The following is an 11,878-nucleotide window of genomic DNA, read 5'->3' on the forward strand; positions in this document are numbered from 1 at the left end:
GACCTCAGTCTTACTGGACTGTATACCCTCTCTGACATACAGAGCAACCCCACCTCCAACCCTTCCCTCCCTGTCCTTCCAATATAACTTATTTCCAGGAATCACCGTGTCCCAATGAGTCTCCTCATTCCACCAAGTTTCTGAAATTCCCACAATGTCTGTTTTCCCCCAACACTAAACATTCCAACTCACCAATTTTACTTTGAACACTTCTAGCATTTGTATACAAACATCTATAATTTCCCAGGCAAGTTAGGCCTGCAACCTTTCTTCTGCTGCCTCGAGACTTTGGCAGACAGTCCATACTGTTTGTCACCATCTCAGTGGACAACTCTGATCCATTACCCAGTAGAAAAGTAACAGATAACCCTTCATCTCTTTGAAATGAGTCCTCCTGAACCAGAGACATTTAATCTCCTGTCGGCTTTCCCCCAAGATTTAGTTTGAAAACTGCTCTGCTACCTTTTTGATTTTAAGTGCCAGCAGCCTGGTTCCATCTGGGACAAGTGGAAAAAGTCTCTTTTGTACAGCTCCCGCTTGTTCCAGAAAGCATCCCAGTGCCTAAGAAACTTAAACCCTTCCTCCCTACACCATTGTCTCATCCATACATTGAGACTTCTATTTTGTGCCTGTCTCTCCAGCCCTGCACGTGGAACAGGTAGCACTTCTGAGAAGGCTACCTTGGAGGTCCTGGCCTTAAGTCTCCTGCCTAGCAGCCTAAATTTTTCCTCCAGGACCTCACGACTGCATTTCCCCACATTGTTGGTGCCAACATGCACCACGACCACCGGCTCCCCTCTAGCACTGTCTATCAGCCTATCTACAACACGCGTAATGTCCGCTACCTTCGCACCAGGCAGGCAAGTCACCATATGGTCAGTACGCTGTTTTGCCACTCAGCTGTCTACTTGCCTAAGGATCGAATCAACTACCAAGACGCCCCCTCTCTCCCTGCCTAGGGATGGTTCTTGGTGGGAAAGGATGCCCGCTCACCAACTGAAGCAGAGATCCCTTCTGAGGGCAAATTCCCCTTATCCTCAGCACGGTGCCCTGTTCCCTCTCAACCCTCATGCTCCCTGGCAGCAATGGGGCTGCCATGTTTAGAGTCAGGCTCATCTAATACGTCCCCGAGAGTCCCCAAGAGCTCCTTGCATCGAGCACACACTCAAGACTTCTGTCCTGTGGGCAGATAGTCATACATGCGACACTCAGTACAAAACACTGAAAAGCCCCCACCCCACTGCTGGCATTCTACCTTCAAGATTGCTTTTTAAAAATATACAGTCCCCTTTTAAATCCTATTTATTTATGTGGCTCTCCTTCTGGAGGGTCTACTTACCTTATTGGGAACACAAGGAAAATAGGGATCTGGGTTCCTGGTCCTTACACAGCCCCCAGGCTAAGAGCCACAGGCCAAAAGCCCTTTAGCTCTCGCCAAAGGCTCGTGCCTCTGGCAAGGCGCAGCTGAATAATGCAAAAAGGGTGGGGCCTCAGTCTGCCCCAGGAACATAGCCACTCCTAATCAATCAGCAACAATCACTTTCAGCCCACTCAAACCAAACAAACAGCAACCACAAACTCAGCATTTTCAGTAATCACACAAAACTCAGAAATTCTCAGCAACTTCCCCAGCTGTTTAGAAAGCCAAACCTCACCCTTATAGAACCAAGTATCCCGGCTCCAAATGGGGGGGGGGGGGCACTGCCCCCTACAAGGAGGTCCCCGACATAGCCAAACCCTGCCCTCTCTAAGCCCTGCAGCCCCGTGAGTCATAGCCCCTCCAAATCGGGCGGGGACCCCCTGGAATCCGCTCTCCCGCTCCGTGCTGCTGCAGCCGACCACGTGAGGGCGTCCAGTGTGTTAGTTACAACAAATTAACCCCGGCCTAGGGCGCCACCCAAGGATCACCGACGCCCCACGACCGGCCAGAGGTCTTCATCAGCCTCTTTTCTGCCAACGACGTGCGTCCGCTGGGACCGGCGGCCCTTTCCGGGGAGCAGAGAGCTCTCTAGACAGGGCGCCCCCATCCTCTGTCTCTTCCCAGCATAGGGTGCGTCCCTAAAATCGCCTCGGGGGGGCCCTTCCGGGCCCTGGGGAGGTGTGGCACATGGGCAGCTCGATCAGGCACCGTCGGGGGCAGGGGATGGCAGTGACAACCGGTCTCTGGGGCCTCAGGCGCTGGAGGGAGAGCCTGGCAAAGGGGCCGCAAAAAGCACAACTTGGAGCCGGCCCCGTCGCTGCCTGTTATTGTTCTCAACACGGTCCGCTCCCTGCCCATATAAGGAGCTGCATCCGAGCCCGCCCAGGCAGATCGCTTTGCAGAGCAGGAGTAGAGAGTTGCGCTCCTCTCCACTTGCAGCTTCGACTCAGGTTTGGGGCGTTCCTCTCCTTTCCCCAAAGAAGCGCTGAAGCTGAGCAGCTCGTACCCTTCTCTTTGCCCCAGCCTCTTCTGCAGAAACTCCGGCGTTCGCGTTTCGCATCATGTCGGTTGAACTAGAAGAGGCCGATCTGCCCCTGACTGAGGCTGAAGAGGCGCCTCTGGCTCCCGAGAAGAAAGGGGCGTCCAAGAGAGCCAAGGCGGGCGGCTCGTCTCTCTCTCCCTCCAAGAAGAGGAAGAACAACAAGAAAAAGAACCAGCCGGGCAAGTACAGCCAGCTGGTGGTGGAGACGATCCGCAAGCTGGGCGAGCGCAATGGCTCCTCGCTGGCCAAGATCTACAACGAAGCCAAGAAAGTGGCCTGGTTCGACCAGCAGAACGGGCGCACCTACCTCAAGTACTCCATCAAGGCGCTGGTGCAGAACGACACCCTGCTGCAGGTGAAAGGCACTGGCGCCAACGGCTCCTTCAAGCTCAACAAGAAGAAGCTGGAGGGGGGCGGCGAAGGGGGCGCCGGCGGCACCTCCCACGCCAAGAGCCTCAAGAAGGCGGCGGTGGCTGCGGCGTCCACCTCCCGCAGGGCCGAGAAGAAGCCAGTCGTCAAGAGCAAGAAGCCGGAGAAGAAGTCGCACAAGAAAGGCGCCGCCGGCGGCTCGGCTAAAAAGGACAAGGTGAAAGCGGCCAAGAAGGCTGCCAAGAAGAGCGCCGCCTCCCCCAGCGCCAAGAAGGTGAAGAAGTCCGCGAAGCCCAAACCGCTCAAGAGCAGGAAATGAAACCCTCGCGGAGGGCGGGGGAAAGGGGGCGCAGAAGATACCCCCTCCCTAATCTAGCACTTGGGGCAGAGAGAGGGCACACTCCTTCGACTCCTCTGCCCAGGACTCTGGACCGCAAGACATTGACTCTGGCTCCAGGCGCAGAGCCACGTTACCCTCTTCGGTTTTGTTTCGCTGAACCCATTTTGCAGCCTTTTCATTGGGGTGGGTTTTCCCCCTTCCACTGCCCTGCCAGCGCCCCTTCGGTGGGGGTATCAGAGAAGGCGGCTCTTCAACCGCGCTTCTGGTTTTCGGGCTTAGGGCGGGCGTTTTTACCACCGGCTTTAAAGGAACCCTCTCTTTCCACCCCTTTTCGTCCAAGTCTGGGAGTGCGACACGGTTCCAACCCCACAACCCGATCCTAGGGGGGGGGGGCTATTTTGGGAAGCTTGTGAATGTTTGAATAGGAACGCTGCCCGCCCCCCCTTTTTGATGCAGCTGTGCCGTCATGGCAACGGTCCGTTTTAGGCTGGGCTTTTCCTTCCTAGCAGCACTTATTCGGGGGGGGCGGTCTCCAAAGTGCGGGCGACGTTGCATGGGGGGCTGGGGGTGGGCGGGCGGGACCATGGGACCAAGTTTTGCCTTGGGGAGACCTGCATCTTCGCTGCAGGGCGATCGCTGTTGCCAGGCTCGGGAGGGTGGGCGGGTGTAGCTGTTTGCCTCATCTGGACGATGTCGTACTGCCTTTTCGGGTCTTGTCTTCAATTGCCTCCTCCCCCCACCCCGCGTGTGTGTGTGTGTGTGTGCGCGCGCGTGTGTGTTTTTGGTTCAATAAATCGTTTAAACATGTTTTTCACTTGATGCTTCCTCAGTGTATTAATATACAAGAGGGAAATGAAAGCCGGATGGGAGGAGGGAAGTTGCTGGGCAACGTAGAGCTCGCTCTGAAGAAGGAAAAGGCACATATCCTTCAGATAGATAAGATATATATATAGATCTATAATATGCGCAGGGAGAGAGAAGATCCGGGGATGGGTGGTGATGGAGAGATCAAGAATGAAAGGTGACGGGGGGGGGGAGAGAAGCTACTGCAGGGGGCGCTGTTTGCTCCATGGGGGGTGGGGAGGGGGGGGTTTCCCTGCCGCCTGCCATAGGCAGAAGACGTTTCCCAGGGGCAAAAGAAGCTGCCGCTTCCGTCCCAAACGCTGGCCAGCCTATGACCGCTCTATGGTGAAGAAAAATGGGGCGCTCAGTCTCCTTCCACGTGACGTAACCCCCCGCCCTCCAGCAGCGAAAATGTGGAGGCGCTGCAATAGCTAGGAGGAGTGGCGACCGAAGGAAGCGACGGCAAATTACCACCAAGCTCTCCCCCACCCCCCTACGCACACACTTGGCACTTTCTGAAACTCCGCCTTTCGTTGGCAAGTGGAGCCAGCCCTCAGCCCGCCTTTGACGAGTTGCGTCACCGGACGCTAGTGCGCAGGAGCGGGAAGACGGGCTCTCCTGATTGGCTGCTTCGTTTAGCTGCCTCCAGCTTCCGCGATTACTTGAGTGGTTGTAGCAACCTCTCGCGAAAGCTTTTAGTGTGTTGATTGACAGCACTGGTTTAAAATGTTGAACTCATTGTCTTCGTTCCAGAGTTTTTGCAAGAAGCGTCGCCAGATGTTAGGGGGCCAGCAGACAGCTCTGCTGTTTCTTTTGCAGTACGACAGGGGCTGAGCTTTGGGAGAAGAGAGGGAACGCAATGGGGAGAAATCATGCAAAATTAACGGACCGACGAAGCTAGTCAGTACGATATGCCAGTGGCACCTTTAAGACTAATGAAGTTTAAGCCATTATTCATTCATCATTATTGCTCTTAAAGATGCCATTGGACTAAGAAAAACAAAACGTTCTACTGCTTCAGACCAACACGGATTAATGCGCACTTAAGTGAGAGCAAGCCCCAAGGATTTATTTTAGTGTAAAAATGTGTTGAATTGTACTATATAGGTAAACAAATGCATGTACAGAAACATCCATTTTAGCAGCAGTGAAAGTGTGCAAAAGGATACACAGATCAACACTTTAGGAGAGGGTGAAACTTGCAACGGGGTGACCTTGGGTCAGTCACCGTTCTCGGGGCTGTTTCCTCAAGAGCAGTTCTCAGAGCTCTCTCAGACCCACCTACCTCGCAGGGTGTCTGTTGTGGGGAGAGGAGGGGAAGGACATTGTAAACTGCTCTGACTCTTGAGTGGAGGGTGGGGTATCCAATCCCTTCCTAGTCATCCGAGGAAAATGTTTCGTGCCTTTAAAGTATGGTCCTGGGCACTAAAGTTTTGGAAAGATAATTACACCTGCATGACTTTGTTGTGCCTAGCTTTGTTTCCAAAACATACCACAATTATTATCAACAGAAAATAGTTGTAGTACAAATAGAACATTTTTAGCAGCATCTTACATTCCCCCCCCCCCCCAAAAAAAAGAAAGGGAAGAGTGCAGAAAAGGGAAGAGTACAGTCCTATCTGCAAAACTTCTTGTGCAAACAGTGGTGGAAGCATGACTGTGGGTTGGGGATACAGTTTTAGCAACTATATCCTACTGCAGCTGATTTCCCTATTCTCTAGGTAGTGGGCAGGAGGGATTTTAAATGCACCTCTTCAGTTCTTAAATATTGTCATCTTTAATTCCCTATAGACATAGTAAAGATATGAAAATTATTCAAAGAGTTCCACATGTAGCTAAGGTATAATATTAACTTAAGCAACCATCTACCAGAGAACCACTGTGACGCAGTTCAAGTCCCCACTGCTAGCAACCTCCACCTCACAGGCTTGCCATGTATGAGCTCCCTGAGGGAAGGACAGCATGATGAAGCGCTAAGCAGGAGATATTTTGCCAGACTGGACAGTCAAACCTGCAAGCAACAGTAAACCACAGAAGAGACTTCACCTACCTCACAAAATTGTGACAATAAAGGGGGGAGGGCAACTTTGAGCTCTTTGAAGGAAGGGCAATATTAGGAAAAAGTACTAGTTTGTCTTTGAATTGAGAGTAAACAGGAACATTTCATGAAGCCTTTTGTCTCAAGTCACTGTTTATGTTGATATCTTATCCAAACATTTTTTCTTCTGTATTCTCTTCAAAATTTTGTGCTACACGCATGCACACACTCACTCTCTCCCTTCTGTGAGCTATTCTTTACATAAGCTTAATTTTAAGAACCCTGCAAGAAGAATTTTAAGTTTTGGAAAGATAGCTCACAGTCAAGCCGCTATTTTCAACCAAGAGATGAACTATGAGAGAATCATAGCTGCCGTTTTCTGGAAAAACAACAATTTGGCTTGTTTTCAACAAAGCCCAAGATTTCATACCATGCCTAGCTGTCTATCATGGACTGAAGGAGGAGCGAGAGCGCACTTCTGAGTATCAACACCATTATTTTCTGTTAGTGCTCTAGAAGTCAGTCACATTATTTAATGCCATAGAAGTTTGTGTGACAGTCCTTTTCACAGCAAGCAGAAACTTGTGCAAAGGACAGAATACAAGTAGCTTAAAATGACCATATAATACAACACATGCCCCAAACCCATTATTAAGGACTTCTAGTAAAGGCTAGTGCTCTCCCCCCCTCCCCATTTTACAGCACTGAAGCAGTACAGGAGACTGGTGCAAGACTGATAGCCCAACCCCATTTTACTCAGAAATAAATTCCACATATTCAAAGAAATTTGCACCCTAAGAAGCATGCACAGGGTTGCAGTTTTTTGTGGCACCTTAAAGGCAAATTGGCATAGGCTTTTCTGGCCTAGAGGACCACTTTATCAAATGCATGTAGTACGTATATTAGCTTAATGCCAACCCACATTTTTCTCTATTATGTACACATGATCATCAGGAAAAATGTAACCAGCAGGATCAAACCTTTATGAAATGTATAACCGTCATAACCTCAAATCTGTACCTATCTTTCCTAGGCCAAGCTTCTTAACAAAATGGGCCCTGGAGTCCACAAAAATTAATGCTAAAAAAAAAATCCATTACATTTTAATTCACAAGACATCTGTTTGTTTTTGCTGCAGACTAACAAGGTTATGCCTCAGATGTTACAATCTTAAATAGTTACTCATCAATGCAGAGTTCAAACTACTAACTCACTTTCCATCTTAAATAGATTATGCCACTAATTCTACCTACATAAATTAATAATAAGCCAGCCAATTGCTACGTGTTTTTAGTTATAATAATATTCTTAATAATGATACATTTCTCCATTGATGACAACACCCACTAGAAGTAGTATAGATGATAAATTTAAGTGAACACAAAGTCCACCATTTTTCACCCTTTTCTTTGGTTTACTGCTGCATGCAACTTTTAATTCTTTAGATTATTCTATACCAACAAGCTCTTTAGGCAAGCAAAAGACTTAGAAAAAGTCACTATTCAGAGGTTTTAGCTCTTCACAAAATATATTTAGGATAAACTGGTTACCACATCCCCACATCTTTTTTCCCCTTTGTATTTAACATATAAGATCCAGTAGGTGTAGGGAAGACCGTCAGGGAAAATTTCAGTCAAGTGTGGTAAGTTTAGGCTGAAAGTGTATAAGAGAGCGTCATCTAGCAAGCTACATAATTCAATTTGAACCCAGGTCTCCCAGATCCTAAATTAACACTAACTGCCACTCTACTACACTAGGTCTCTAAAATAACCTTTCAGAACCTTGCATATGGAGACAAAGAAGTCTTCACACTGAAAAGGAGTATTTTCTTGTAATTAAAATGTCCTTTCTAATATTAACGGTTTTGACCAGCAACCGATGCAACAAAATTCCTGCCAAGCTGCATGATATACAATTGCTTAGAATAAAAAGAGATAATATAGTTTGAGAAAGGTCATGAGAGTTATCATTGTCAAAGATCCATGCAACGGTCACTTCCAGATTGGACTACTGTAACTCGCTGTACGCAGGCTTGCCCCTGAGGCTGACCCAGAAACTCCAGCTGGTGCAGAATGTGGCAGCATGATTGCTAACTGAATCGCCTATACGGGCGAACAGTCGGCCAATGCTGCGTAGTTTGCACTGGCTACCAATTGAGTACCAGATCTGTTTCAAGGTTTTAGTAGGGATGCTTAAAGCCTTGCGCGGCCTGGGACTGGCATACCTGCGGGACCATCTCTTCCCATGTGAGCCCCAGAGATCATTGCGATCAGCTGGCCAACATCTTCTGACCGTCCCTGGCCCAAGGGATGTCCAGTTTGCCCCAGCCTGGTGGAATCAACTCCCTCTAGAGGTTTGGGCCCTGCTGGATCTGTTGCTGTTCCGGAGAGCCTGTAAGACAGAGCTGTTCTGCCAGGCCTATGGTTGAGGAAGGCGGACGTCCTTACCCTATTATGTCATCAAACTGGCCTCCCAACACTGTTACTTAACTCGGGCCAATTACAGTTGACTTAAATGATGGGTCCGGTCCATGCCATGCTGCTCAAATTCAACTTCTGAATCAATGGCTTAACCAGCTTAAATTTTAATCTGTTTTAATTGTTTGATTGCTGTATTATTTATTTTTTGACTGTTTTATTGTGTTGGAACCCGCTCTCAGCCCATTATGGGAAAGGGCAGGCTATAAGTTAACAGAAATAAATAAATAAAATAATCAGGCTTCAATTAGGGACAGTGTTTGGATGGAACAGCATCATATACAGTTGTCTGAGTTTCCTGCAGAAAACATTTTTAAACATTACAAAAAAATAGTGGGAGACTTTACATTTTAACTTTGAATAGGCTTGTTTCCTTAAAACTGCACTCCAATGGGCAAGCATGCCCTCCTCCCTATGCCCCATTCAATACACTTTCAAGACTGGCCCCAATCTATATCTGCATCAGGATCTAATAATGATCCTAAGCACAACATGTGTACAAGGTTTCATAGGGATATCCCAGTTCTCCTTGCGCTTTTCTGATGGGAAAGAGTCACTTTACAGAATTCTGCCCTTGCACTGGAAACCTTGCATCTGGGTGCCAGTTTGTCAAGAATGGGAAAGAAGAAGCAGGGCACTTGGGTATTTGAGTCAGACAAAAGTTAACAGCCAAGACCATTAAGTGATGATACATTGCTTAAAATGGATTTCAAGTTTGATGCAGCTATAGCTGCAATTTGTCCACACTATTTAAATTGGATGGAAAGGGGGAACTTCTGCAAGCCCCTAAACCTTCCTCCCAGCAAAAATTCTAAGATCACAGTGAATAAATGCAAATTATGATCAAACAACCTCAAGCAAATGAGATGGTGGTTAAGACATCAAGTTATGTGCATTCAAGACTGAACCAGTTTAATAAGAATATTGGTTTTCCACTTTCTCCAGTATCACAAGTTCTGCATTTTCTAATAAATACAAAGCAATCTTGGATTTGACAAAAACAAAAATACTGAACTCCAAAACAGAAAAAACACTGGAATACAGAAACTCAGAATTTCCCACTCTTTAGCAGCTATTTGCATTTAAACAGTCCCTCCCCCATAATGATGCAATCAGTGCTTTTTGAAAGAAAACCATGAACCACAGGCTGGTCCAGTGCCAGAGGAATGAGATAGCTATTTAGGAACAAGAGGCCTTCTTCTTCTGGGTCTGCAGAGGGAAACAGGGAAAAAAAGACTCAGACAAGGGCAGAGCAAGGTTCTACTTCTCAGGTGTCACTGAAGAGACAATACTCTAGCAATGGAACATTTCTCCTGTTCTGCAACTCGCAGTGCAATCTAAACAGTAACACCCGTCTAAGCCCACTGACTTTAGTGGACTTAGAAACAGGAATCCATCTAGAGCTGCACTGTGGTTGAACAAACTGTTTTTATTTTTCCAGTCATTAGAGGCTTTTCAAGTTCTACTAGTCTAGTTATCATCAGCTGAACCAGAGCAAGACAATACTTCCACAGATTTACAGCTCACTTGATAGGCTGAACACATGCTACTGAACAGCACATACACAGTTGCCCCATAAATATTACAAGTTCCGCTTGTCCCATAGCCTAAACGCTGCTGCATGCACATGGCTCTATCAACTCTATCACCTAAGCAAGCAAGATTTAACCAACACCATTTCTAGAAAACCACAAGTTACTATGCATCACAGGAACAGTGAGGCCAACTTCATGCTCATACATTATCCAAACACCTATTTAGTAAACCACTACATTAACTAGATATTTTACTCTTATATAACTTATAGGGCCTTTTAGCCTAAAACCCAACCCTAAAACATCAAACTGATACCAAACTTGCATGTCCATTAAAAAACTAGAAGTGAACTGCTGAACAGAGAACACTGTTTATAGTTTAAAGTGCAACCAATGATACAAATGCTAAACTCCAAACACTGCAGGAGGTGCTGCAACAGAATTTACAATCCAGCAGGGGAGAGGGGAGGAGAAAGGCTAATCATACTATAATGATTCTGTTTCAAGGAATCAGTGAGCACCATTGACCTTATCCTTACTATCTAGGCTAAGAAGTGAGCCATTATTCTAAAAATACTTCCATTTTCAATGATTTTAGTGCCACTGACGTCAAAAAAGACCAAAATAGGTCTAAATCCGAGTAGTCTTGCATTCCAGTTAAGCTGCTAAGCGTATTCAGAAGATCTGAATGCACCACTTCAACGTTCGAGACGTAAGATCATTTGCAGAGTTGTTTGCAGTTTGAAAAGGGGTCTCCTATTCACAGAGACCACCTTCACCTCTAGTAAACAAGTTTTTGTTTTTAAATTACAGAATACCTGTTTGTCCAGAGGCAAGTGCAACAAACTAGTGCCACATACATCACAGGAACTGAAGCCTCCTTCAAGTTTCCTTACAGACTAGTGCCCCAAGGCTCTTGACTACACTAAAGATTTAAGATAGTTCAGCAACAACAAAACTCAAAATTTAACAAGAGTGCACAAGAAGGAATGCAGTACAAATACAATAACACAATACCACAGCATACAGCAACACAAGGGGGAAGAAAGCTTAGAACCTGACACTATTATTTTCTTTAAAAGATAAAATTTCCATCTCCCCCCCCCACACACACACATTGATGTTTTCTGGAAGCCTCTCCCATTTATCCATCAGTCTGTGATCACATTAAACAAAAATGTGCAGCAACATTAGGTAGATAGATCCATCACCATCTTGAGCTCTGGGACAGCAGTTTAAAGAGATTAGGCTCAATATTCGTGCAAAACAACAAAGCAACGAAGAGGTCACCCTTCCTTAGAGTCTACACTTCCCACCCTTCTGAGCCACACAGACTCCCTACTGATGCAAATCGCAGGCCAAACAGAGCCTCTTCTCTTCTACAGTAGGCTTGAAGCTTCCTGAGGGTGAGGCGCTTTCCCTCTTCCACTTAGTCCCGTTTTCCAGTTCGTCAAGGGGGAAAAATATATACCTAAACACAAACTATTCTTCTGGTTCCAGATCGGTTTCTGCTTTTCCCATTCTCCCCCAACCCCTAGAAAGGGGAAAGTACTGAAGAGGGCCAGGGAAGAAAAACCTAATCACACAGATGCTGTAGATTAAGTAGGTTCAGAGCAGCAGATTTATAGCTAAATCACTGGCGGGGGCGGGGGCGGAGAGGAGAAATCAATTTGTGGGTCAAAAGGTGGCAACCAGGCCTGGAGCACTGTACCCTTTCTGTGGCACAGAATATTATGTCTGCTCTTCCCACACCCGTCCCGGGGGGGGGGGGCAGGAGTGGCAAGGGGAGATGGCTCCCAAGGAGGAATGGCCAG

The 11,878-nt window shown here is 47.1% G+C and overlaps 1 protein-coding gene across 1 annotated transcript; it reads left to right on the plus strand.

Moving 5' to 3' along the window:
* Window positions 1-2,309: 2,309 nt before the first annotated feature.
* Window positions 2,310-3,163, plus strand: LOC132572542 (histone H1.10). Its single transcript, XM_060239702.1, has one exon. The coding sequence runs from the start codon at window positions 2,482-2,484 to the stop codon at window positions 3,148-3,150; it is 669 nt and encodes a 222-aa protein (XP_060095685.1). The 5' UTR covers window positions 2,310-2,481; the 3' UTR covers window positions 3,151-3,163.
* The last annotated feature ends 8,715 nt before the right edge of the window (window positions 3,164-11,878 follow it).

The sequence above is a fragment of the Heteronotia binoei genome, chromosome 5 (genome assembly GCF_032191835.1).
Source record: "Heteronotia binoei isolate CCM8104 ecotype False Entrance Well chromosome 5, APGP_CSIRO_Hbin_v1, whole genome shotgun sequence".
NCBI lineage: Eukaryota > Metazoa > Chordata > Lepidosauria > Squamata > Gekkonidae > Heteronotia > Heteronotia binoei.

Bases quoted from the DNA above. Each gene is read 5' to 3' on its own strand.
- LOC132572542 (XM_060239702.1), top strand. From the start codon at position 2,482: ATGTCGGTTGAACTAGAAGAGGCCGATCTGCCCCTGACTGAGGCTGAA.